The sequence below is a fragment of the Malurus melanocephalus genome, unplaced genomic scaffold, assembly GCF_030028575.1.
Source record: "Malurus melanocephalus ecotype Western Australia unplaced genomic scaffold, MMel_1.1 scaffold_675, whole genome shotgun sequence".
NCBI classification, from domain to species: Eukaryota; Metazoa; Chordata; class Aves; order Passeriformes; family Maluridae; genus Malurus; species Malurus melanocephalus.
In genome coordinates this window covers 192,684-220,467 of record NW_026623907.1, presented here as the reverse complement: position 1 = coordinate 220,467, position 27,784 = coordinate 192,684, and the positions used below count along the sequence as shown (strand labels likewise).

The 27,784-nt window shown below is 39.6% G+C and overlaps 2 protein-coding genes across 5 annotated transcripts in view; both read right to left on the bottom strand.

Moving 5' to 3' along the window:
• Window positions 1–2,793: 2,793 nt before the first annotated feature.
• On the bottom strand, window positions 2,794–13,232 carry SAV1 (salvador family WW domain containing protein 1). The gene is made up of 4 exons (XM_057384014.1): window positions 12,942–13,232; window positions 10,969–11,418; window positions 3,935–4,205; window positions 2,794–2,991 (listed from the first exon to the last, which is right to left on the bottom strand). Exons 1-4 carry the CDS (start codon window positions 13,033–13,035, stop codon window positions 2,844–2,846), a joined length of 963 nt encoding a protein of 320 aa, XP_057239997.1. The 5' UTR covers window positions 13,036–13,232; the 3' UTR covers window positions 2,794–2,843.
• Window positions 13,233–15,491: 2,259 nt separating this feature from the next.
• The window catches only part of NIN (ninein), a 57,751-nt gene continuing 45,458 nt past the window's right edge, over window positions 15,492–27,784 (bottom strand). For 2 of the 4 annotated variants that reach the window (XM_057384005.1, XM_057384009.1), the window contains 5 exons: window positions 27,322–27,471; window positions 26,925–27,021; window positions 23,972–24,159; window positions 18,700–18,813; window positions 15,492–18,051 (listed from right to left, as the gene is read on the bottom strand). In XM_057384005.1, the coding sequence (XP_057239988.1) occupies window positions 17,842–18,051; window positions 18,700–18,813; window positions 23,972–24,159; window positions 26,925–27,021; window positions 27,322–27,471 (759 nt within the window). In that variant the 3' untranslated portion in view covers window positions 15,492–17,841. Of the gene's footprint in view, window positions 18,052–18,699; window positions 18,814–20,492; window positions 20,994–23,971; window positions 24,160–26,924; window positions 27,022–27,321; window positions 27,472–27,784 lie in introns of those variants that run through there. The other 2 variants (XM_057384006.1, XM_057384007.1) reach the window with 2 other exon arrangements.

Sequence of the window (27,784 nt, the reverse complement as noted above, 5' to 3'; positions counted from 1 at the left end):
ACCTGGAATATCCACCATAAACCATCTGGTAAAACTACAGGAACACAGAAAAATGGATGATTTCAGCAGCTCAGCAGGTACCTCCCAGAWGATGGGACAGGGCCCAACAACTGTTCCCAATCCAGCTGTAAYGAGTGCTCTTGGCTGCTTAACCTCTCCAATTAACCCCTCTTGATTAATTAGCAGCAATAATCTACAATAGGTATTTACTGCAAGCCCTGGTGTGGTTCCACCCTCACTGCAATAACCCTCCTTTCCTGCTTTCCCCCCTTACAATCACAATTAATTTTCCTAGCRTGGAAAYTGGGAGCTGACTACTCTGATTATTRGAGAATAGGAGAAGTTAATGGAATAAAGGAGTTATTTGGTGCAGCTGAGTTACAGGAGAAGATGGATTCACCTGGGTGGAGGTTGAAGCAAAATATCAGTGAATTTATAGAAATAAACCCACTGAAAGTCACATTCCAGAGGCATCAGAGAAGCACCAGGATATGCAGGCAACTTCCAAAGATGCTGAAGAATTTTAAGAATTTAAATAAAACTAATCACAGCTTCTATAAACTTCCTAAAAACCAGCTTTTGTAGTGAAGTTATCCCTAATCCTGACAGGGCTGCACTGCTAAAATCACTTTTTTTTTTCCCCAGAAAAGGAGAAATAACAAATTGCAGATGTTTGCAGTTTGAGCCCTGTATTGACAGAGAGGGGTTTGAAGGTTTCCAGGGACAACCACCTGTGGATTGTTGAGTTCCCATGGACAACACCTTCCCCTGTCTCATTTCCCACTCCTCAAGAGCCAAATAAATCCCTGGCTGAGAACAGGAGGTTACTGGAGCAGAACAGGCAGCCAGAATATCCCATCCCCTGAGCCTTCCCAGTGGACACCAWGGATTTAACACAAACAGAACAATTTCAGCACAAGAGACACTGATCTGCCCTCAATTCTGACACCCTGTTGGAAAGGGCTGGGAGAACCAAGTCCTGGGTTTGGATCCCAGATTYCAAAAGAGGTAAGGAGGAATCTGARCCMTGTGATCTCTAAAAGGAAGGAATTTTGGGGTGTTCACCCTCATCACATTGGGATACCTGATTGGGAAGGGGGTGAAACATCCCATGTGAGAGCTGAGCCAAGGGTGAAAATCAACTTTGGAGTCTTGATGGCATCATGAGATTGAGAGCTGCACTTGGGCTCTCCAAACAAAACCTCAGATGCCCAGAAATGGGAAAAGGATTCCTCAAGGGAAACAAAATTCAGGGAAGAGAGCCCAAAACCCATCCAGTGCCACCCCTGCCATGGCAGTGACACCTCCCACTGTCCCAGGGTGCTCCAAGCCCCAATTTCCAACCTGGCCCTGGGCACTGCCAGGGATCCAGGGGCAGCCACAGCTGCTCTGGGCACCCTGTGCCAGGGCCTCCCCACCCTCACAGGGAGGATTTTTTCCTACAATGACAGAATATTTTAGGTGGCAACTACTAAATGCTTCATTGGGCTTTTCCAGTGGCCAAAATTCTTATTTTCTGGAGAAATTTGTTCAAATTTAGACAAATACTAAAGTTCCTTATTTTTGCCATAATTATCTCCTTTTCTCAGCAAAACAACTGGGCTTTATAGCTAAATCGATTTACAGTGCCAGGGATAAGTAAAAAATTGTAACAAAATAAACTTAATGATTTAAATGCAAAACTGTGCTGATAATTAAAAATTTAAAAATTTGTCTCAGCTTACTTGATATAAAGAAATCCCTGACAAATTGAGGAATTTGTCTTATATCTGTTTCACAAGTTTCAAGACAAGTATCCAAAAGAATCCACAAAACAAAGGCTAGAATGTTTAAAATTAAATTGTCTGGAAGTGCCAAAGACCTAAATAAAAAAAATGCAGCTGCAGCCAAAACCTGGAAATATTTCTAGGAAACAAATCCTACAGGAACTAAATATGGCCCTGGAGCCTCAATGTATTGGGGGATTTTAGGGCAATTTAAATCTTTATGGGCTGCTGGCAAACCCAACAGTCACAAGAAGTAATAAAATTCATTCAAACTGTAGTTATTAGAAGCAGGTAATAAAAAAAGAGAATTTTTTTAATGGAAGTCACTGAACATCACAGCTTGAATTTGCAATTCCAGACTGACCTCGCTGCTGTAAAACTGAATTTCTCCATATTCTCCTTATGAATAGTACATGATTTAATAATTATTTAACCATATTTGGGGGTTTTATTGCTTTCTATTCAATGTTACTATTCTGCACAGWTGCAGCCATTAGAAAATCTAATTTCTTTATGCTGACTCAAATATTTTTTTTTTAAGGAGACTTCCTGTTCCTGTAGCACTTTGACAAAATGACTTTTTATTACCACTTAGTTTTAAATTCAAAATATAGATATCAGCCTGTGTTTGGCCTTCCAGTGCCTAAAGGGGATCCAGAAGAGCTGGAGAGGGAMTCCTTCCAASCCAAACCATTCCATGATTMTATCATCTAAAATTCTTAAAGGTGAAAGAAAAGTTGTGCTTTTTAAAAAGAAATTAGTCATGAGGAAGTTACACCCTAAAAATGCTTCACATATTTTCTAAACACGTGATACCATTCTTGTAAATATTCTGAAAACAGAACACTGACAGAGCTTTCTGCAACTTGTGTGAGCTGCAAGAAGTGATCATTTTAAGTAATAGCTGAAACAAAAATAAAATTAATGTGATGAATATTTGGTACAACTCCCTRAAGCTGTGAGGAACAGCCCTGATGCAGCTAAAAAGCAGACAGAGCACGAGCTCTACCCTCAGTTGTGGGAATTCAATTTTTTTTCATTTTCAGTGTGAAATGCAGAAGAAAAAAAGGCAGAATCTCACTTGACAGGAGCCCTGGCATAGACCTGCAGCCAGTCAGGAATCTCAGCGCTGTGGTAGGGGTTGGCAGGGACCAGCAGGGGTTGGCTCCTCTCCGCAGGCTGTGGCTGGTAGGACACAGGGGGTGGCTGATCGTAACGGGGAACACTGCAAGGGACATGGGGAAAACTGTCACCTCCAAACACACTGGGCACGCTGCAATCATTCATTTCTTAAYATTATCCACTCATTAATAAGTGCAAAGGCTGCTGGTGCAACCACACGTGGGGTGTTGCCTCAGCAGGCCTGCACTGAGCAATTTGCTGTTACTATTTTGGTAAAATTCACCTCAGACCCACTCACCAGAGCACAACAAAACACTGGAGCTGTTTTAAAAACGTTCAAAAAGTATTGATTCGTATAATTTTAAAGAATGTTCAAAAAATATTTGTTCATATAATCCACCATTTAACATGATGGAATAAATGTATTCAGGCAGCAGCTGATCAGAGTTATTCCATATAAAGACATCCCCATGTATTTATTTTTTGTGCCACAAGTTAAAGAACTTTCTCTTCCTGGGTATTAGCAGAGCAGATAGAGCAGCAGAAATTAACTGTTTGATTTTGAGTATATGAAGAATAAACTGTTAGATTTGGTGTATATGAACAAATAACTGTTAGATTTGGTGTATACTAACAATTATCTGTTAGATTTGGTGTATATTAACAATTAACTGTTGGATTTGGGGTATCAACTTTAATTTTACCTTGAAAATGAGCAGCTAAAATACCAATTTTCATTCCAGACAAGACTTAATACATGTTTCAGATGTTCAGAGCATCTCCAGGAACGTCAGATCAAGTTTCTTTTCAGTTTATATTTTAATTCTGTTCTCAGCAACTTTGCTGTTTTAYTGACAGCTGAAGAGCTGCTTTGTGTGATTTACAAGCAATATCCTGACTGTAAACTTCAGAAACATGAGACAAAACCCCAACAATTAAAACTTCTAAAAATCTTCCTGAAAACCAGCAAAGCTGAAAACATAACTTTTGGCTAAAACCCAGCTAAGTGCACTAAGATAAGCACAAGCAGAGCAGGGGAGGCTCACCTGGGAGCACAGGGATGTTTGTACTGAGCCCTTTTGTTGATGTGATCCACGTAGTAGACCCCGAACTCGGCGGAYTCGACGCGCTCCCAGCCCGGAGGGAGCCCCTCCCGCTCCAGAGGGTGGCTCCAGTGGGTTGTGTTCGTGTTGTGGTCTATGTAGTATTTCCTTCCTCGGATAGTCCAGTCCACTGACCAGCCAGGAGGAAGAGGTAAATCTTCAGAACTATGATTTGTTAAGTTTCCTAAAGATGTAGCAGCAACTCTCCCAATGCCTAAAACAGAGGGAGATTGGTGGTTAAAGATTTACAGAAATTAATTTTTTAAAATAAATTATTACAGCTGCTTCATTTAAAAAAAACAAAAAAACCTTACATCTATTTTTCTAGCTACAGTCAGAAATTAAAATATCCAGGAAATCACTGAATCCCAACAAAGCTTTGCAGGTGAACCAGTCAAGAACAGCAACAGGATGAGGTAAAACAAGAGAGRAGGGACAAGCAGGGCTGGGATAAAAGAGCTGACAGGAATYRGTAGCTGATTAAATTCCCACATTTYCCTGGAAACAGAGCACACGTGGGATTTATCCATCACTGAATTTAAGAGATTGCTCCCTAGCACTTGGAAATATGTGATCTTTTGTAACACACACGGAGTTTTTACAGATTAGCTGGATGGTGAGAAAGGTACTACAGGAACAGTTCCTTTCCCATCCCTTCCTAGGGACACTGGGTGAAATAAAAGCCATGAGCAATTCCAGAAAACTCATCTAAAACCATCCCCAAGACACTCAACTACAAAAACCAAGTGACACAACCGAGAATTTTGCAGGTTTCTTTCCATTCCTGGGAATCTGCTACCTTCTGGGTGTGCTGGGATAAATTCAATTATCTTTTAAAAATCATTTGAAGTAGTTCCCTTTAGTCTCTCACACTTCTACACTTAAACACTCTCTGGTTTTAAACAAATCCCAATTATCTTTTAATCGCACAACCAAATGCATTTATTCAATCCCATTACCACCAAAGTTTGTGTTACTATTTCCCAGAGCCAGCAGAAGGAATTGGGAGCCATTTTCCCCACTTTTTTAGAAGTCAGAAATCACCCCAACACACACATTTACTGACAGGAATATCCCCTTTCCTTCTGTTTATCAGCAATAACATTTTTGTGTGGTTATTTTTTGAGAGAAAGCAGAGCCTYTCTCATCTAAAATGATAGCCTGAAACCTTGGTGGGCTATTTCCTAACAAAATATACCAATAATTAAAAATAAAGCTACAGGAAGGCTCCAAAACAAATAGATGAATAAAAAATAAATTAAACCCCCGTCACAAACATCCTCCTGAGTACTGTTTTTTAAAACTCTGTGCTCATCCATAAATCCTTTTCCAGCTTTGTCACGTTCTGAACTGTTTGGCCTTAAAGGATTTCCTCTTGTTTCAGTACTTACCTATTTGTAAAGGGAAGCTGATGGCTTTGTCCATCTTTAATTGGGATTGAAACCCAGATCTTTACTTCCAGAGAAAAGAAATATCCTGGAGGCTCCCTGACCTTTGGAAGAACTGGGGCAGGGAAGCAGTTCCAGCCCCTCTCTACTGAAGTTTGATAAATACAAACATTTCAGCTTCTTGAAAAYGCTGAGCTTGGGATAAACAAATCCAGGATTTTCCCCAATTAGCTGGGTTGTAATTTCATGGATGTATAAATAGTGACTGTTACATCAACACTGCCGGGAGATCTGAACACACAAACTTGACTGGGGGGGTAAAAAAAAAAATCCCTATTTTTGTTTGCTGTTAAAACCTGCACAGGCTTGTATTTTTCTTACAGTTCTTCCAATTTAAATTCAAGCCTCAAATCCATAGATATTTACATTTATTCCTTGGGGTAAAGGTTAATGTCTCCCAGCATTTGGAGGAGGTGCCATCCTAGCACAAGAAGTTTTCTTGACGCATGGATTCTCCCAATACCAGTTTATATTATTTTTTTTTTAATTTCCAAGATGTAAAGAACAAAAATAACACCAGACCACAAATATTTTATCCATTCCTTTTGCCATTTTGATTTTATATATGAAGATGCAGAGCCATACCATTAAAATAAACTTTTGCAGATGTAGAAGTTAYCAGTTTTGAAGTGTATCATGAACAYGAAATCAAGAGCAGATTTATAAACTGATGGTTTTAACCATATTTTTTCCCTTAAATCACAGACTATATTGGAATATTCTCTGTGCTGGAAGTTTTAAGTTGTTGATGTTGATAGGGCCTCAAAGCTGTCAACCCACTATGGCATGAAAATTAACAATAAATGCAATTTAGGCATTTTTTTTCCTATAAAATGTTTTTTTAGAGACTGAAAGAAATTGTTAGTTTTCCTGGTAAACCTCAGCAGATAGAGGGTGAATGGACACACAACTAAGAGGAAAAGTTCCTCCTATAGTTTTGAACAGTAAGAGAAGAGGAAAATTGACTTTTTCATATAAATATAAATATACTCCTATAAATATCAATAAGACTAAACAACACTTGGAAGAGTAAATTCCTATGTGATCTTACCCAAAGAAGAAAGTTCCAAGGCAGCCTAAACCCACGGACTGTGAACACTGCCTTTTTCCATGGCAAATTGCCAGGAATTGTGTTTAAATTCCAGGTAAAATCTGAGCCCTAAAGCATTTTCACAGCAGCCCAAAGCTCCACACAGGATTTTCCTGCAAGCACCAGGGATATTGGCTAGATTTGTATCCCAAAAATAAAACCTGAACAGTTTTTATACAAACATTTAGTGTAAAACCTGGGATTTTCCTGGGATGGAGGATACAATCCCTACCACAGGATAAAGGGAACAAGTTCACTGTAACTCCTGGAGTTTTCTTGTTCACACCCTCTTTTAGCTGTAACAAGACAAAAATTCTCATTTTTCCTGCTTTCCCAAGAAACAGAGTTGTTTAAATTATCCACTTTTTTGAAATGTCTCCTGTCCTCTGCTTAAGGACGAGCACTCTCTGGAGTGGCATCATCAAATCTCAAGGATGATCATGAATTAATTTAAATTTATGCACTTGTAAAAACTTTTCAAAATGYCTCTTTACAGTCTGTCAAGGTTCATTTGGTAATTCTGCTTCTGATGGTATTTTACAATATAATATATAATGAGTTTTTTTGTTCAGATGTTGCTTTTAAAAAACATCAATATTGAAATTATTTGAGGCTTTAATTTTCCTTCCATTTTTTAAATTTTCAATGCAAAATCTTGAATTAATGATCTTTGAACACCACATTCCAGTGCACTTTATCAATACAAGGAGTTTCTTCTCTTAGAAATGTGTTTTAAACCAATAAAYCCACAAGTGTGAACAATCTGTAGAGTTTTGTTCACTCAAGGAAGTCGTGTTTGGTTTCTTTAGGATGGAAGAAAGGAAGTGATGTCARTGTTTTCCCAGTAAAAGGGGTTTATTCTGAGGGGCCCCTGCCTGGAAAGAAGTCCAAGCCCTTTGCAGGAAAGATTTCCAGGCCAGCAAAGGGCAGTTCTTCAGTCTGTCAGGTGGGAAGGACAGGAGAGAAATTCCATCATTGACATAAAGAGCAAAACCAGAGGAGAAAGTTTCACTTTGGTAGGAAATGCCCTGATGTTGGCAGAGAAATTTCAGAGCCCAGGAACTCCCCACAAGTGGCTTCACCCAAATTTCAAAGTGTGGAAGAACAAATCTTACAAAACAGTATTTATCTTTAATTAGCCCAATTGTCTTACGAGCCTTTCTTCAGGATGCCAAAATCCTCTCCCTTCCCCTCATCAAAMGGGGGTGAAGAGCAGGAAGAGAAGATGAACAAACTGTTTAATTTTGAAGGAGTAAGTAATAATAAAATAACAAAAAGTACCAATAACTATCCTGTAGGCAGGACTGCAGGTCCCAGGCCTTCCTAACCCACTCCAAAGCATCTAAAGGAACTTCCTGAGCACAAGCACCACTTTTGTTGGTGGGAATGGGGTGTTCCAAGCAAGCACAAATTCACAAATAGGAAATGACAGGAAGAACTCTGAAAGCTTCAAGAATTATGCTGCAAAATTACTGCAAAATCAGCACAAGGCAAGATAAGGGCAGGAGCTGCCGTTTGTTTAAAAATGAGAGAAGCATTCACACAGAATAATAAAAAACCAGCTATTTAGCTCTAAATGGGTTTCACGTCATAATTTATATTTATTTTGCTCTTATAATAAACAAGACTGCAGTTTTGAAAGGGTACAACTTAACAGACAAACCAAAAGCACGCTGGTTCTCTGTTAATTGTTTCTCTCCTGTGACATCCCAGTGAACTCATCACAATCCACCACCAGAAAGTGCCTTCACAGCGTGATTTCAAGCTCAGCAATTTTCATAGACACAGAAGAATGTTTCAGCTTACCGCTCACACAGGTACAAATAACTCTGAGGTCTTGGTTACAAGTTAGTTCCAATCTACACTGTAGGTATAACTTCAACCACAGACCTCCCCAAAACTTTAACCTAGAAGAGAGGAAAGAGATGGCGAGGAAAGACAGGTAAAGTCTCTTAGAATTAAAAGTTTGAAAAGGACACTAAAAAAAAATTTAAAATAAAAAAAATTTAAGAAATGTCACAGAGGTAGCTAAACATACAAAATTAGGAGATATCTCAACTGAAAACACTGGGCAGGGAAATCAGCAATGCTAAATTGCTAATTAGAAACAAACATAATGAAAATATGGAAAGGAGCACATAGTAGAAGTGAAGCATAGTGAGAGAGAAAACATGACTTCAAGGAGAAATGCCTATGGAAGGACATGGCAATGCTAAAACATCAACTGCTGAAACACCACAGGACTTCCCTAAAGACTTTTCTGAACACTTTGAAGGTCTYGACAAGAACATGTTTTAAACTTCTCTCCAAATTACAAAGAGGAGAATCTTTATTTTGAATGAAAGCTGAAATTCACAGGCACCTCTGCACTTCCAGTCTGCAGCTTCCCAAAAATCATCYCAATGCGACCACCATGAAACAACACCAAAGCAAGAACACCTTGTGTTCACCAGGCAACATTTCCTTAGGAATCCACCCAAAACACACCAGAACTGACCAAGGGGGACTTTGATGGGAAGGTGGGACAGGAAGGAAAGGGGAGAAAGCAGCATTTACAAACTCCAGCTCATAAACAGACTTTTCATTTGGAACTGCAGCCATTAAGCAACTTYGCCATCAATTATCTCAATGAAGAGAAGCAACAATGGAGATGTGTAAAGAAAAAGTAATTTAGACAAAGACAGWGAAAGCAACAGGCTCAGTATTGTGGAAATGCAAGAAAAAGAAACAAGAAACTACAGAAAGATTTGGGTAAATCAAAGAAAACACTGAAGGCAATGGATGGTTCAAATAAAAAGCAGCTTAATGGTGAAATGAAGGGAGTAACAAAATCTAGTTTGCTTATTTTGGGGCACATAATTCTTTAAGAAAAAGGAAAAGAGGACTTTAAGAGTTCATATGGAGATGAAAAAAAACCAGACGAAAAGAGGAACACTGGCAATTGAAAGGCTCACCTTTGTCTCTCCCTCTAAGTGCATGAGATTAAATACTCACCCACCACAAAACCTGTGTAGAAACTGTACAAACTATGAAWTGTTAAAATCTGAGAGTGAATGACAAAACCAAACAAACAGCAGCAGCTCCTTAATGATTTCCACGGCTAAGGGGGCACAGGTAGGAAAAAAAAAACCTATTTAGAAAGAAGATGTTGCTACAACTGTGCAAAATATGGTTGTGGAGCCCTTCTTTTAAAAATCTGATATATTAARCTYCACTTTGAAGATAGAGCTGCATTTYTGGAAATCTCCTCAGAAGACACAGCTACTGCAGTAATTTTGACAGTTGAATTGATGGATTGTTTTGTAAAATCCTCTCCTCCTACCTCTCTTCTCTAAAATATCCCAGCACATACTACCAGGTGCTTGTWACCAGATACACGTTTAATGACTTGGATGAGAACATGAAGAGCTTGCACACAAAATCCAGACATTAACATTTAGCAAAATAAAGGAGTATCAAAGTAGCAGGCCTTAAACCCCAGTATTTCGAATTTCCTGGTGGGCATTTCCAYTTTTCATGGAAGTGTTTCTGCAGTGAAGAAAACACAAAGCTCTGATAGGTTCTAACCCCACACACAAGGTCAGCAGCATTAGAAGCTGATGTTCTTCATGGCAGATTTATTCTTCTAGACAGGAGATTAATTTTATTAGACACTAATTACTATTTTGTTTATAGACTGCAGATGACAGCATATTTCATATTGAAGGTACGTTATTTACAGCTTTGAAACGTTTGTTTCAAGCTACTCCTTGTGCATAGTTTTATAATAGCAAATCCAGAATCAAGTATTTCAGAAAAGTTGTATTTAATGGATTCTTCTTATGCTATTCTGCTACAGAAAACAAAGGCAAGTTCCAGTGAAACTAAGGGGAGAACAGGCATATTTACAAACAATTTTAAAAGCTAAAAGAAAGGAGTCAGRGACTAGGAAGTCAACTTCAGCACTAATTAAGATGCCAATTTGCTAATTATACAAATAAAGCAGTCATTCTTCACTTTGGCCATTTATAGGAAATTAYTTTAATTACTGAGGTCAATTCAAACAATCAAATTAAATAATAAGATGCTAATTAAAATTTAATGATAATAATGCTGCAATGTTATAATTTAGAGCGGTTGGTTATTTTCTACATCATGAAAAYAGATGTCTCTCAATGAATAAAATTCCTAAAATGTAGAGATGCACACAGGCCTGGCATTAAAAAATCTGAAACTTGGTGATCTTACTCCATTTTCTTTAAAAAAAAAATCCTGGTTTAAGTCTATTTTTCCCTTCTGGATAAGTGTGATCCAACTTTCAATTTTAATTACTCAGATCCYAGAAATGCCATGAAAAAGCAGCTCTGTCCCACACACCTCAAACATGATTCCAGATGCACCAATGCACCTGAACGCTCATCAAAACCGTATTTTTAAATAAAACAACACCGAATTCTTACCTGAAGTGTGCCTCCCATGATTCTGGGACATCCTCTGGAAAAGATCACTGTTGTGTTCATAATACCTGTTGTAGTCCTCGTGCAGGCGGTCGTTGAGCTGACGTCTCCTCTGGGCGTCGTAGAAATGATCGTAGTAATAACCGCGGGCTCCGGTGTCGCCGTTCTCCAGCCCGGGACCGCCTTCCGAAAGAAAGGACTGCGAGGAGGAGCCGTATTCCCGCGGCACCTCGGCCAAACTCCGGGCAAGGTAGGAGGGTGCGGACAGTCTGTTGCTTTCTCGCCTCATTATTTCGTGAGGCGGCCTCTGCACCGGAGTTCGGAGGAAGCTCTGGTTCCTGGAAACGATTCCATCTGCCCCGGGGGTGTAGGCAGAGGATGCAGTGTCGGGAGGGCAGATATCAGTTCGTCTTGGAATGGTCGGACCGTGCCGGATAAATGAAGGCATCAGATCTGGTAAGAGCACGGAAGGGAATTAAGAACTCTGCTTGTACTTACACATCAAGTATCCAACAATCCACCCTAAATTTTCACCCTAAAACTGAGGAATTTGTGGGCAGAGCGTCCTGGTGCATCAGAAACCAGCACACCGGTGCCAGGACAGAGCAGTTTCGCCAGCAAAACTGCAGCTACAATAAACAAACCAACCCCAAACCCATMAAAAAAACCACATAAGCAAAAAATAACCCCAAACCACCCACACCACACTGTGCTGTGGCTACATCAGTCAGGGTTCGTATCTCTCTGTGAGAAGGGTCATGAAAATCCAAATATCCTGGCTACTATTTCATTGGGAATGTTGTCCTTACAAACTGGGAATGACAAGATGTTGATGCCCACAGGAATTCACGATAGAAACAGAATTCACACTGCCCCTACTAATCCCAAAGTCATAAAGTTCAGCCAGAAAAATGCTGTCATTCCATACACGTTAAGTTCTCAAATTATCATGGAAATGTTTCACTTTCTCCTTTACAATCTCGCTGCCTCCCTCCAGTAAGTGAAATATTTCTCCTCTCCCTATTTTTACTTTCAACATGATATAAATAAGTAGTTTCCCTCCAGATGAATAAATATAAATGATCAATTTAATTCAGAATAAGGTTACACCTATTATTAATTACTCTTTAWTAATAAACTTACAACTTAGGGTAAAAATCTGGTGCACCCCAGAAGACATCAATAGTAACTTTATTAATTTATTTATTGTGTAAACAAATCCAATTCAATCTCGGATTATCTTCAAAGATCAACAAAACCAAACTTAAGTGAACTTTCGGTGCGTTTTTGTGGTGTTTTGTCCAGTCCTAGGAGCACACGGGAAGATCGTGCATCCCAGGTGACCTCACCAGGTTGAGTCAYGGATAGGACCTGGAGCATTCGCTTCCGCAGGGATTTTATGCAAYTGCCTGGCGGGACAGTTATCTCATCCCCAAAGCACAGTGCCCAGATGGGGAAAAAMCMCCACTTCRTTGTGGAAACAAAGGGGTYAYGGAATCACGGAATCGCAGAACGGTTTGGGTTGGAAGGGCGTCGGGAASCTCGWMCAGTCCAATSYGTGCCAYAGGGACACTTTCCATTATCCCAGGTTGCTCCAAGCCCCATCCAACCTGACCTTGGGATCCCTTTATTTCATGTAAAACAATGCCTGAACCCCGGCCTGATGAAACCGAGAAAATCATAAAACCCACCAAGTTTGGGAACAGTGAGCACCCGGTGAAAAAACGCGTGCAGTGCTCGCTTTGAAACTCGGGCTTCCTTTCAATTCTAAGTTCCCTCCGTCATCTCCCAGGGCTCACAATAGGATTAAACGCCCATTTACACGGAGAAATAACCCTCATATACACCCAAAGAGATAAACCCCCCCCCACCCCTCAGCCCGCCAAGGCCGCGCAGTTCCAGGGCCGCACACAAAGGCCTCGGGCCGGGCCCCCCGGAGCCCCACGCCGCTGTCCCCCGCTCCCCCCGACACTCACTCCGCAGCAGCGGGCTCGTCTCCTTCTTCACGTACTTCCCCTGCACCTCGCCCGGCTTGGAGAGCTCCGTCCGCGTCTTCTTCCGCGACAGCATCCCACCTCCCGGCCCGCTGCCACCGCCCGCATGCCCGGCGCCGCTCCCCGCTCCGCAGGGCGGGGAGGGGGGTCCGGCCGCCCCCGGGGGCCGTGCCGGGACCGGGACCGGGCGGGGGTTTGGGATCGCCGCGGGGATCGGGCCGGGCCGGGCCGGGGGTCGCTGAGGGGACGCGGCGGGCGCGCGGGGGGTTGTGGGAAAGCGGCGGCCGCCGCCCTCCGGGAGAGCCGCGGGGCAGCGCAGGGGAGGGGGCGCGGCCACAGCGCCACCGTGCGGCGGGGAGGGCGCGGCCCCTCAGGGAGCGCGGGTGACAGAAATGGCGAAATAACCGAGACAGAATCACAGAGAGACAGAATCACAGAGTGACAGAATAACAGAGTGACAGAATAACAGAGTGACAGAATAACCGGATCCTTCAGGTTGGAAAAGACCCCCGAGATCAGCCAATCCGGTCTGTGCCCGATGCCCGCCTTGTCCCCAGCCCAGAGCGCTGAGTGGCACGTCCAGGCCTTCCTTGGATGCCTTCAGGCATGGGGACTCCACCACCTCCCCAGGCAGCCCTTTCCAGTGCCTGTCCACCCTTTCCAGGAAGAAATTTCCCCTCATATTCAACCTAAACCTCCCCTGGCCCAGCCTGAGGCCGTTCCCTCTCCTCCTGTCCCTGTTCCCTGGAGCAGAGCCCGATCCCCCCGGTGTCCCCTCCTGTCAGGGAGTTGTGCAGAGCCCCAAATCCCCCCTGATCCCCCTTTTCTCCAGGCTCAGCCCTTTCCCAGCTCCCTCAGCCCCTCCTGGTGTTCCAGACCCTTCCCCAGCTCCATTCCCATCCCTGGACATGCTCCAGCCCCTCAAAGTCCTGTTATGAGGGACCCAGAACTGGACACAGCATTGTCCTGGGATCTTGAACCCACACTTTTCCCTCCCAGCCTTTCCCATTCCATGATCCTATAAAAGGCTTGCAACAAGCACTCAATACTTCCCATATAATGAAGAGCAGAGATGCAACTTCAGTTAAAAATATGCCAAGGTGTGTTCACTGTCAGTGTTTTACACTTTAATCAATTTCATGCTTTTATAATGGAAGAAACGACTTTTCTGAGCTGTCAATCCATTCTTTTCCTTAGCATGTATGCCTTTGATAAATTTGCAGATACTGCTTGAAGTATTTACAACATCCTTGGGAGAAGAATGTGTGGCTGTTCCATCCCCTGGAAACATCCAAGGCCAGGTTGGACAGGGCTTGGAAAAACCTGGGATAGTGGAAAGTGTCCCTGCCCATGGGAGGAGGTGAAACTGGATGAGTTTTAAGGTCCCTCCCAACCCAAATTATTCTATGATTTTCATGTTGGATGAAAAACAAAAAAGACACAAATATGCATCATACATTAATGTATTTTTTATGCTCATTATAAATAATGTGTAAGTTGTTTCATCTCTCAGTTTTACATGATGTTCTAAAGACAATATATTACACCAGAACAAAACAAACTCAATAGAAAAAAAAATATACATTTGTTTTCATTTATACAGAAGTCTTTTGTAATGAAATGACACCGACCAGGAGACTGAACAGGTAAATGATGGAAAACCTGAGAGACAGGGATGGCATTTGCTGGAAGTAAACAAAAGGATTTTACTCTTGATAGATCCAGACTGTCCCCCCCTGCTGTACCTAACACAAAAACTGCCTAAAATCAAATATGTTACAATCCCTTTGCTTTCCCCAATCAGAATTCAAACAATTCAACTTTCCTTGTGTTTAAAGTACTACTTGGAGAATGTACCACAGTGGAGACTTGGAAACCATTCTAAACTGACAAGTAGCACTTCAACTGTGTGGATTTTGTACACCTAAATTTAACTTGGGGTCTGTCCCCTCCCAAACCCCCCCAACCTGAAATGTCTATGTGCCTTTATTTTCACAGTGATTCATAAATTAAGAGTTGAAAACATTTAAAAYACCTCCTGGTAATGAAATAGTTCATATCTGACATGGCAGGACCTGTTGGATGAACGAGGCCTAAAAATTCAGTGATTTTTGACTGCAACAATAACAATAAATACTTTGGTTTTTGCCTATGCTGCATAGGAGACACATTCATGCACAAAACACAGCTAATGCTTAATAAATTATGTGTTTCTATGCTTATTTTCAGTAGCCTGGACTTYGCAGAACAGCTGCTTCTCTTCTGAGCTGACACAATGAATTAAGGAGCAACGAGACACCCSTGTGGAAGCAGCACTGCCTTTCTCTGGGATCCCATCCTTTGGGAAGGGATTGTCCTGAATTGTCCTGTAGCAGGCAAGCCAGTACAGTACAGGAAGGCAAAAGGCACTTCTGAGAATTCATTCACACAAATAYTCCAGTGAMATTGGGAGTTTTGCTTCAAACATATTTACCAATAGGACATTTTCCTCCTCCTCTCTTTTCTAGTTAAGTTTTTTCTTTTTTCTTTTTTTTTTTTTTTTTTTTAAGTTTAGTGGAAGAAAAATAGAACAAAGTAGGATACAAGAGAAAGGGAAAAGCCAAAAAATCCCTTTTCCCTGTTTCTCCCTTCTCCCAACTCCCTTTTTTGGTGCTGTGCTCTAGCAATGTCTGTATGTTTGGTTTATAAAAGCTTCATAAATACCAGGAGATTAAAGGAATTAGTTAAGTAGTCCAGCCTTTAAAATTGAGCAATCTGAAAGTAATTGCACAATTATTTAAGTGAAATATTCATTCCTTCCTTTTAAACTTTGGTCACAGACAGAAGTAAATCAAGGTCAAGGTATGAAGTAGTGTTAAAATGTAGTAGGAATTAATATTTTTCCAAATACAGTTCTGAACCTCATTTCTTTTGTTTCCTGGAGAKATTTTGGAACTTTCCACAGCATGGGTTTAGGGTGTGCTCTGTTCCCACAGCCCTGGTACCCRCACAGAGATTTATGGTGATTAATAGTGAAAATAGCAAGAAATCACTCCTTCAGCTCTTTAAACCCTCAGATTTCTACAAATTTGAGACATTTCCAATTTGTGAAAATATCTCTACAGCCTCTAAAAAATCTGTAAATCTCTTGAATTTGAGAGGACTTGGAGAAATCCCTACTCCAAGCATTTAGAAGAGCACAGCAGTGAAATAATTTATAAGGACTCTGATTCTCCGACATGATGCTCTCCCATGATTGCATTCCCATTTCCAYTTTGTTGCCTGCACAAAGCAGTGGAGGAGAAAAAGGTCCCATCCTGTGTTTAGTTCAGTCCATAAACCTTCCAAAATTGGAAAGGAACCCCAGAGACACAGGGAACATCGTCTACAGCCACATCAATACACAATAAAACTCATTTTCCACAGGTTCCTCCACAGCCTGCGGGCAGTGCTGTCCCAGTTCCTGGAGGACTTTTGGCTCATGACAGAATTATCACTTTTTCCTCTSCCTCCTCACATGCATTTAAAGAGGCCCAGTTTCAAGTACTCCAGTACAGCCCCTGTCACCAGTTTGATTTGCAGTGTTTTAATTGTGTCTTACTGGTCTGAGAKAAGCAGGGAAGGTTAACACACAAACCCTTTCCAGCTGTTCTCTGCCAAACCCCTGTGTCCTGAAGGAATTCCCAAAAAACTTCCAGCCTTYTCCACTGATCCAAAAGGAGCTGCCACCTCTTACTGCAAACCTTGATGCTCCTCTGCATTTGGGTAAGGAGCACCAAGGTAATTCCCACCCAAATCCAATTTGGTTTATCCTGCTTTCCCTAATGTGTGTTTATCTCCCTCTGCTGACATTAATACTCACATTTATAGCTGAAGGAAGCTTTAGGCTGTTATTCCCTGAGTTTTTCATAATCACAATGAATGGGTTTCTTCACAATTAATGACAGATTCTGTACTAGGATTAACACAAAAGACAGACTTTTCCAAATGATTCCTCGGGTCCAAAGAAATGCTGCATTCGTGGCAAAGCTCCACGTTCGTGAGGATTCCAACAACAGGATCCCACTGACAAATCATCCAAGTGCTCTCTTCATTTTCTTGCCAGCTCTTTAATAAATATACTGCACTGCTTTCCTGAATTTACRAATCATATAAACAAAACTCCCACATTTGCTTCAGTTGAGTGACTCTTCCTTGGTTTAGTATAACTTATTTCCATATACAAAACCAGTAAGGCCTCTATAATTCAGAGTTGTCTGGCAGCACAGCTTTAAAAAAAAAGTCTTTATTTGCTAGCTGGGAAATTTCCTCAGATGAAATACTGTCACACTTAGTTTGGAGGCAGTAGTCTAGTTATGTATTTTAAATAAACTTTTGTTCCTGAGCTCTGCAGAGAAACAGCCATGAAGAACAACCCAGAATCCTAATGAATAATTGCCTTAAAGAAGCCAGAATCAGTTTACAGGACACAGCCCATACCAATAAAATTTCTGCTGACAGTGTTGAAGACTAACCCATCAGCTTTTCTAAGTTTGGAGCATGAAATATTTTAGAAAGCTGAAAATATAGTTAAGTTTTGAGTTCAAGAATGTAAGTTTGCTTTAGGCCTTGGCTTCAATCTAAATGRTCCAGTACAGGAAATTCAGAATTTGGATTTTAAATTAAACCCACCGAGAAAAACATGGGGTTTTTTTTACGTAGTGATCATAACTTAGCAGAAAACCAATTTGGAATCAAACAAAATTCTCATTTGGCAGTGTCCAGTTTGGGAATTAGCTCTGTGCTCTCCTGGGAGGCATTTGAAACCAAAACTCATTCAGTTAAAAAAAGGCAACGCAGTGAGAAGCTGAAATATTCCCATTTCAGTAAAGTGCAYGGGGCTGTGCCACACAGAACAGCTTTGCTATGACCTTATCTCTGCTGCTGGGCTGAACGAGGGGGATGCCAAATTCTTCACAATTCTGTTGAGGTTGGCAATTTTCTCTTCCAGCAAATAATTCTTCCTCTCGGCGCTTTTCTGCCGCTGCTCCGTCACCTCCAGAGCCTTCAGCAGCTGYGCGTTCTCCACGTAGAGATCCTTGACCATGGCATCTGCTTTTGTGTTCTTGGAGAGCTGGGTTGGAAAATTATAGATTAAAACACTAAAGGAGGTAGGAAAGTAGGTGAATGTGTTAATTATAACCCAATTATCAAAGGAAAACCCCACCCATTCAGCTCATTAAATCCACAAAGTCTTTATAAATAAATATTTTGAGATTAGAAAGACTTTTTAAGGAGGTGGGGTAGATAATAGAGGGTTTCAAATGCATCTTGTCAGTTCTACTCTACAGCATCTACCCCTCTAAAGATAAATTTAGTGCACAAGAGCATCCACAAAMCCAGTGATCCCACAGAGAGACTTCCAAAAACCCCAAACCACATCAGACAAAGAAGGTATTCAGGGCAGGAGGCATCAAAGAAATCAATATTGGACTTTTTCTTCAGGAAATTATTTTTCCTCCTTTCTTAAGCAACTTTTCCAGTTAGGATTCTCGGCTCGAAATTTGATTTTTGTTTCTTGATTCAAGAAATTAATGACTTGTGAATTCAGTCCCTAATTTCGAGTTTTACAAAGTTTTGGGCAAATATCCCATACTTGAGCCAAGAARCATTAAATAAAACCCCTTTTAACTTAATTCTGAACAACAGCTTGGCAGCTTTTGCCCATTTTGTTGTTTACAGAAGAAATGGGGAAGGTTTGGGGAAGTCTGGGAACACTCACTTGCTCTTTCAGCTGATTTACTTTATCTTGGAGAAGCCTCTTCACCAGCCTTAGTTTCTGCTCCACATCCATCATCCTCTCTTCCATCATTTTTAGAAGCTGCTCATGACCCCCCTGGAAAGCAATATTTACGTGAAAAATCAGTTAAAAATTAGTTCACATTCACCAGCCTAATTATTTTTCCAGTTTATGCTCAAGAAAATAGCCCGCCCTCCACACTTCAGTCTGGTTTAGAGCCAACTTTARTAAATCCTTTACTGAAGCAAAATATTATGGCAACACTTAAAGGATATTCTCAGCATTGCACTGTTTTTCCAGGTCTAAGTTACACTTGAAATGATCAGATCAAGGAAAAATAAAATTCTGTGTTCTTTTGTGTCTCTGACAGTCAGAGCTGGATAATTTCCTTTTCTTGTTCTTTGGTGCTGCCAAATTTCTGGTGAATGTGGGAAACAAAATGCAAATCTACTGGTTTTAGACTAAAAATAAGGTGAAATTACAAGGTCACATTTGACAATAATCTCCCATGCCAAAAACCCTTTGAAATCGCATAATAGCCTAAAAAAAAGGATTTCATTATCCCAAAGTTTATTTTTTACATCTTTTTAGATTAGTTTTTGTAACCTAAACTAGTTTTTATCTTTTTCTTCAGCGAGGTGACAGTAACTAAAAGCATAATAATTCTGTCATGAAACCATCACACCAACACCTGAGTGAAGTTTTATCAAATAAATGCAAAATATCAGGAATTACAAAAAAACTCCTTTGGATTCAGAAGTTTAGACACTGTGACTGCAGCAAAATGGAGACTTTATTTTAATGTTTGTTACTTAAATTCTAGGAATTCATTTGAGGAGATTAACTCGGAAAAAACAACAACCTCCCCAAAACAAAACACATTCAAACCTCAAACCTGTGGAGGAGGATAAATGAAAAACTGCTTCAGGTAGGGAGTTCCTCATCTAAACCCCTACAAAATGAACCCCTTAGGGGATTGATTTAARCCCACTCAACATTTTATTTGCATTTTTGTAGCATCAGAAACTCAAATCTGTGTATGAGGTTATATGATAATTCATTTTTATGAAAAAGATTACAGTTATATAGAAAACAGTTTTACAGTGTGGGTGGAATGAATATTTTTCTGGATTAATGTTAATTTGATTGGAATTCAAACCCCTGGAACCCACTATTCCACTTCCCACTGGGTGCAGGAGTCTTGAGTGAGTAGTTATGTGAAAATGAAGAATTAGAGAGGTCTCAATACCTGTGATCCCTGTTTTTTGGGCTTAAATTTTCTCCTTTCATATTATTTCACAATTAATGGGATAAGTCAACTCAGGTAGCTTTAAGGTCACGAAAAATAGGARCAAAAAGATCTTTCCAAACAAACAGCTGAAATGGTTCACAGCTCCAACTAAAAAATTCATAGACTTTAAAAAGATGCTTTGATGAACTATTAAAAAGTGTTACAATTCTAATTTAATCAGGTAGTTTGAGACAAAATTGAAGTGATGCAATTTTATCCAATGAACAATAATTTTCCCTTTTTGTTACTGTCTTTTTAGTTTATGGCCACAGCAGTAGAAGATCTCTCATTTTCTTAAATTTTCAGGTCCATCTGCTAAAGGAAACCCAAGAATCTGTACTCCAGTACATCCCCCCCATAATTTTTTTCCAAAAGTCCTGATATAACAGTCCTCATATCAAAGATAAATATTTTATCTAAAACCATGTTGCTTTCTTGTTCATAAATTGAAATTATTGATGCTATCAAGACAAGAGACATTATGTTTAAAAAAAGGATTTTATTTTCCATTTACATCCAAAAAAATGTCATCTTTCCCTGTTAAAAAGTTTATACATCTTATACAAAAATGCCCCAGTATAAATACCCCAGGATTTTCTTCAAATCTCATATAAAATTAGTACCATTTGTGAAAAATAGGCTCTTTCCCGCAWTGAACAGCTGCACATTTTAAATAACATAAATAAAACCCATTTGTAACAAATTAAAAAAAGCTTCTGGGAGCTTCTGAGCTTTCACAAAATAGCTTCTAGACAAATAAATAGGAAATAACACTGCGGAGACTTTTTTTTTTTGCTTTTTTTTTTAGAAAAAAATAATAAAAAAAAATTGATCCTCAAGTTTTTCTCAGCTTATGCCAGTTCATGTGTTTTTGTGTGTGTTTATCATGGAAAAGGAATGGGATCAAAAGCAGCCAGAGGTGTCAGAGGTGCCCGATCCTCCGGTAGGAATCTGCATGCACTGCTCGCTGCTCCGGTAGCAAGGCCTAGAGAAAGAAGGCAAGTTGGGAATACTTCACCCTCATATCCAGGTTTTTCTTCAAAACACATACACTTCAAGCAAAAAAAAAAAAACAAAATTGCCAATACAAGCAAAGCAAGCAACACAGGACAAAAAAAAATACACACACAAAGAAAAAAAACATGCAGAGTTTCTTATTTATCTCTAAATATGGGTATTAGCACCACACATAAACAACTGGGACATTTGAGGTGCATTTTCTACATCTAAACACTCTAAAGAGTATTTATTTATATATCTGTAAATATATATTTACTTTATATAAAATATATATTATCAAGTACTATGTAATACTTTAAAAAGTATTTACACTTTTAAAAGTTCCATGGTTTTTAAGAGATCAGCAGCAATGATTAAGTGCAGTTAGCAAAGCAATAATTTTAGAGGAAATGATCCTCCTCTCTAATCTCTAAAAATCTCATCTTGAACATAAAAATCTCATGTAACATATATGAAATCTCACAAATTGCCAAGCATTTGGGAAAAATGCAGCCCAACTGACCTCCTTTTTGAAAACTTTGCATTTCTACCTTAAACCTTGTTGTTTTCSCCTCAGATTGAACAAGTAGCTGGTCAGAGGTGATTGGAAATTTGAAATAAAGGGCTTTACAAAGGGGGGAGTTGAGTGACAAAAATATTAGTTGGTTTTAGGCAAATTTKGGGAAATATTGAGCTCCTAAATCCAGTTAATGAGCAAGGAATAGAARGTAGGAATCCCAGCACTGGACACAGCAGAAACAATCACTGGAAATTCAGAAGAGTCCAGACAGGTTAACACAGTAGAAACAGCTCAGGAGTTATAATTCAATTTAATTTAAGAAGATTTAAAACTGTAACAGCAGCAGTTGAAGGAAAAYAGCTCAGGACTGACTGTAAAATGAATGGAAAAATCACAGACAACCAGGATCAAAAAGCAATGAAAACTGCAAAGCAGGATGAACACAAAATAATTCCATAAAATAAAAAATTAAAGGGGATAACTTTGGATAACTCATTCCACTGGATCTAAGAAAGCWGCCTAAAATGCAAAGCAGCAGGAGGACTAAAGAATTAATTTTACACAAAAAGCATGGAGATAACCTGACCTTGTACTCACTGGTGAAAAGATGATGGAGAGGGATTAGGATGCAAGTTTTCAAGGTGCTAAAGGGGACATTAAAAGGGACATGAGCTCAACTAAATGTTAAACCCTAAAARTCACTAAATGTTAAACCCTAAAAARTCAGGGYGGCAAAASAAAAATCAACAGAGGTTAAATCAGGATGTGCTTATGAGAAACAGCAAAGCAGAGACAAAGTGAAATAAATCTGGCTTTGTTTATAGCTGCAAGATTTTAATAATAATTTAGAAAGTTATCTAGTAAAGCCCATGAGAAAAGGGGTGTTACAAACAGAATATCCACTCACTTTAAGGAAAAAAGAAAAAAAATTAAAAGGATAAGTGCATTAGTGCATTTACAGCGAATATTTGCAAAGCCTCTCTGTGAGTATTTTTAAATTCACCAAGCTTTTCCAGGAAATGTAGGAGCGATTCRTCTCTAGAACTCCAAGTTCCAGGATGTGACTCGTTTGCAGATGGTTCCTCAGGCTTTCAAAAAGCTAAATTACAAAGTCATCACTCCAAAAGCAACCCCAGCACATTCATCTGCAGCTGCCACGGCTGCAATGTGGCTTTGATTCATTTCCAAATTCAACTGCACATTTTCCTCTCCATGGTATGGGACCAAGTACATCAGCCTGGGTGATGCACTACTAAAAAGTAATCTCATAATCAATTTATTTCTACTTAACCTTAAATTGCTTGCTTTTAAGTCCCTTTTTTTTTTTTTTTTTTTAGGGAGTGGTTTGATTTTATGCCTTTCTTAAAGAAGAATTTTTACTCCAAGTTGTGGAAACTTTAAAAACTGGTTACTGCCTATACTGTCTCCATAACACCTTTTTTCTGGAATACCCTATTACCATATTCAGAGATTTTTCAGCTTCAAAGTCTTGGTCTTGTTATTATTTTAAAGTAAAACTGCAATCTGAGTTTAAGATATCTGGTTTTTTTTTTTATTCTGCTAACAGATAAATAGTTAACAGTATTTAATCTAATTTAAACATAAATCTCATCTAAGTGATTATCTAACGTAAATAAATCTAAGATAGATATTTAGTATTTTATCTAAGTTTTGAGCTTTATCTTTTCTCATAAAATAGAGTTTTGCAATATTATAAGTCCTATGGTCTGAGCCAAAGCTTTAGGGATTTAGAGATCCAATTCCTTTCTGAAGAGAAGGATAATTTGGCAATTTTTATATGGGAGATGCAAACCTTTCCATTGCCTATAATTCACTTTTACAAGGTAAAAAATCAAAACACCACTAAAAATGACTTTTCCCAGCATGGGCAATGGATGTAATTAATCTTCCTTGGAATTGGTTTTCCCTCAGAAATGTCAACRTTGAAGTTTCTGTATAACAGGAACCGTGTCTTGTCTCATGGCCAAATCAGGAACATTGACCTTATAAAAAAGAATTAATTTGTTTGTGTTCTGCTCTGCTACAACTGACACAACTCCATGTGACAGCCCAAATTAGGATTTTATGTGATGGATGCAATATCTGGTGTGGTGTATTTTAAAAATAATAGTTCCAGACATGGACATTAGATAAAGAAAAAAAAAATCCTGTAARCACTTATTGCACATGGAGCAGAAGGAGAAAAGCCAGTTGAATGTGGGTAGGAGTGGTTTGATCTCAAAAAGATTAACAGGACTTCAAAATGAAGCTCTGGCTCAGGCTTAACATGCTAAATAGCATTTTTTGCACAAATCCTCTATGGGATGAATTTTAATTTTTGAACTGGCATAAACAGAGAACGGATCTAATTGGAATTAAAAAAAAAATGAAGACAACTAAAGCAGACACCCTTTACAAACTGCCACCTCTGAGGAGARCCTTACCTGCTGCATGTTTGTCCCCGAGGGTCTGCTCTCGAGCTCTTCCTGGAGKCGTTGGCTCCTCCTCTCTGCCTGGAGAAGTTGGTGTTGGAGCTGCAGGAATTGTTCCTTGGGCACCGTGGCACAGCCTTGCTGCTGGAGCTCCCGGGAGTGCGGGCTCTGGCTACGCATCCCGCCCGACTGGAGCATCTGGGGAGGGAAAAAAAACAGTGTTCAGCATCTTCTCCTGCTGCCAGGACACAGCTCCCTCCCACATTTCTCCTGTGCAGGAGAAACGAGCCTGGACTTGGTGATGGAGCCTGGACAGACAGCTTTTCCCAATGAAAAAAGATGGAATTTCACATGCAGCTGTGATGTCTAAAGGAATCTGGGCTTTGAKTCATCATTTTAGGACTGAATGATAAAAATCACAGAATTTTTGATGAATTCCTATCAAAGTTTAGTTGGCCTATGGTGAACTTTCACTTAATAGTGAATTTCCCATTTCCAGGGGAGACTTGAAGTTGTGCTGATTGTTCTCTCTCCATCCTAAAGACTAGAAACATTTACCTCTGACCATATCACATTCAGAATTCAGAATTTAAAACCCTACAGATCTTTCCTAGTTCACTACTAACAGTGGAGATACTAACAGCTAAGACAGTCACATGAAACAATTCAGAATTTTTCCAGTCTAAAGTAAAACCCAAGTAAGTAACTCGAGTAGTTAATTATTTTAAAAAAGACCAGAACTAGACAGAAAATCCCTGATGGTTTAGACAAACTCATTTGCAGCTGGACTTTGTGTAACTTTAATAATTTCTTCCCATAAAGGCCTCCAGTTGGCCACATGAAAAATTCTCACCTGTCCTCTCAAAACCATTWCTCTGTTCCCTTAGGAATAAGTGTATAAGATTATCTTGGTGGTTTTAATTTTCCTTTCACAAGTGGCAAAAACATCAAATTGGAATAATTTCAGTTATTGACTTCATCTAGAACTGTAAATATTTTTCACAATGTTGCAGCTTTTCTGGCTCCATTACCATCTCTATCTCTGCTGGTTCAGGTAGACAGAAAATAGGTTTATAAATACTTTAAAATAAAACTATTTGTACTTTTTAAAGCTATTTAGGGGTTCTGTCTGTAAAGGAGCTGTTCTTTTCCTGACTATAGAAAAAGTGAAAATAATGAGCTTTTGGTGGATTTTTTTTTCAGGGTTCCTGTCATATTGTGARGCACACAAGTATCTAATGAGGAGACAGTCAATTAGTGTTAACAGCATCTTAAAAATCAACRCTAATGAAACAACAGTGAAAACAACATAATCCTGCTGCATTCATCTGTGGAAGAAAATGGAACAATAATGAACTTGCTAAACTATCAGGATGATGCCAAATGGGATCAGAAATCAGTTAATTTCAGGAAACATCAGACAGTCTGGTGGAAAAGCATGCAGGCACCAGAGGTAAATATGCAAACACCTTCAAGTCAATGGGGTAGCAGGAAGCCACTTTTCATTCTCTCCCTTCCAATTTTAATTATTTTGGGATGCAGTGGGGTGATTTCTCTCCATTTTCATGGCAATGCCTTGGGAATACACAGCTCCTCAGAGTACARAACCACACTGCACGGCACATTAACCACAAAGAACCTGTCCAAAATTGACATTAAAATGAATAGTGGCTTCTTCACTTCAGAGATGCAGGGAATTAAAAAAGAAAAAAAATCCATAAAGAAAAAGAAAGGAATGTTTTCTCCATGCTATGGTGGTACATKAAAAATGATTGCTCTACCTTCGCACACTATTTCAGAGAGAGAATTGCCCCCTTCTCTGCTAGCTCCAACCACTGAGTTCTAGCCASGTTAGCCATGGACAAAAGGAGAACAGGCACAAAAGAGAGAGTTAGAAGTCACAAAGCACCAAGTGAATGTTGTACACACCTGCTGGGAAAGGGTTACCAGGAGAAACAAAATCCTGTGAGTTTGAAATGCACATTTCAGGAGAAAATGCAATCCCAAGCTTGGTGTTTATGGGTTTAAGGGTTTGGCATTTTCCCAAAGCTTAATTAAGACTATATAAATAAATGCACAGGGAATAGAAACAGACTTTTCATTAACTTGTCAAAATCTCACATTTCCTAATTAGATTTTTACAGTTTTATTATGAATTACGTAGGATTTTCAGCATTATGCCTCCCATTTGCTGTTCTGATGAAAAACATAAAGCCTTTTATAAAGTGTTATAGAAGCCTCATCTAAAAGATGCTTTGACTTATGGAACAAGTGAAAATTGTGGTTTTTTTTTAATATATTATTTTTTAAACTCAAATCCAGGACAGCAAATTTAAGCAAGACTGCTGAGAGACAACTTGGAGGTCTGGGCTGACCTTATGGGAAACCCTAAACACAGTTAAGTTGCCCATTCCTACAACCAAGGACTCCTAAGTTTTGATATCCAGCATGATCCATCTCCAGCAGAACTTTTACAGCAGATTTTGCAAGAATCTCTACTAAATTTTTCCCTTGTGCCTTTAAATTAACACCAAGATGCATAAATTATTATTTTATGATGATCAAAACAAGGATTAAATTCAGCAAATTATTCCCAGAGTAAATAAGAAGAGTTTTCTACATTAAGAGGAGCATCACACAAATATTAGTTAGGAAGTCTGAGGTGACACGTTTTAGGAAGGAAAAGGAAAGTGGCAGCCTTGCCTCAAGCACAGAAATAAATTTCTTTGCTATTTGACTGTCTGAAGCCATATATGGATTCTAATTAAGCACAACTTGCTTCAGAGAAGGATGCTTGCCACACAACTTAGTCATGAAAGATGAGGTTAAAYGTTAGGAGAGGTTAATTTTTCTAGTTGCAATTAGTTTTCGCTGTTCCTACACATCTCTAAGTTTTTTTTAAAATAAAACAAATTCAGTGAGACACTGATAAAACCCCACAGTCAAATCTGATAGCAAAGTATCTCCATTAATTGATCATCCAGCTTGACTTGCTTCTTTCTCAGCCCTTCATTTTCTGAGCTGGTTTCCAGTTCACGTTCAAGAGAATTCATCTGACTGATCTATCAGAGACAAGAAGTTTCCTTAGAAAAGCAGCTGTTTCTCATTTCATCTATTTGATTTCCCCCCCATGAACCATTGATCTCAAGACAACTCAAGACTAAAAACCAGGAGTATTTGGACAAGTGYTTTGCTCCAAGAGATGTCACCCAGCAGGAGCTCTGTCAGCTCCTTGGGACACAGAATTGTGAGAGGCAAAGAGAACAAAACTCAGAACAAAAGAGGAAAGTTGCAGCTTTTCTCAAGGTCTTAAGTGATGRAAACCACTGAGCTGATTTGGGTATTTACCATCCCAAACTCACCTTCCTGTTGGCAGATGACAGCTCTTTCTGAAGCTGTTCACACTCTCTCTTCAAGCTCAGCTTCTCCTGCTCGATGGCTTTGACAATCCCTGACTGGCTTTGATGCTTTTGGTGCTTTAGGGAAAGGATTGTGGATTCCAGCTGTCGGATCTAGAGAGATCAGAGATCAACAAACAGTGGGAGGATGTTTTAGATAATTCCACTTCATYTAAAATACCAAGTACCAGTTCATTTTGGACTCAGAATTCCAGAATGGTTGGGGCTGGAAGGGATCTTAAAGCCCATCCAGTCCTATYCCCTGCCATGGGGCACCTTCCACTATCCCAGGCTGCTCCAAGCCCCAATGTTCAGCCTGGCCTTGGACAATTCCAGGGATCCAGGGGCAGCCACAGCTCCTCTGGGTAACTCTGAGGTATTTTTGATATTTTAGCTTTAAGCATCTTGTCCTTTTTTCCCTTCCTCC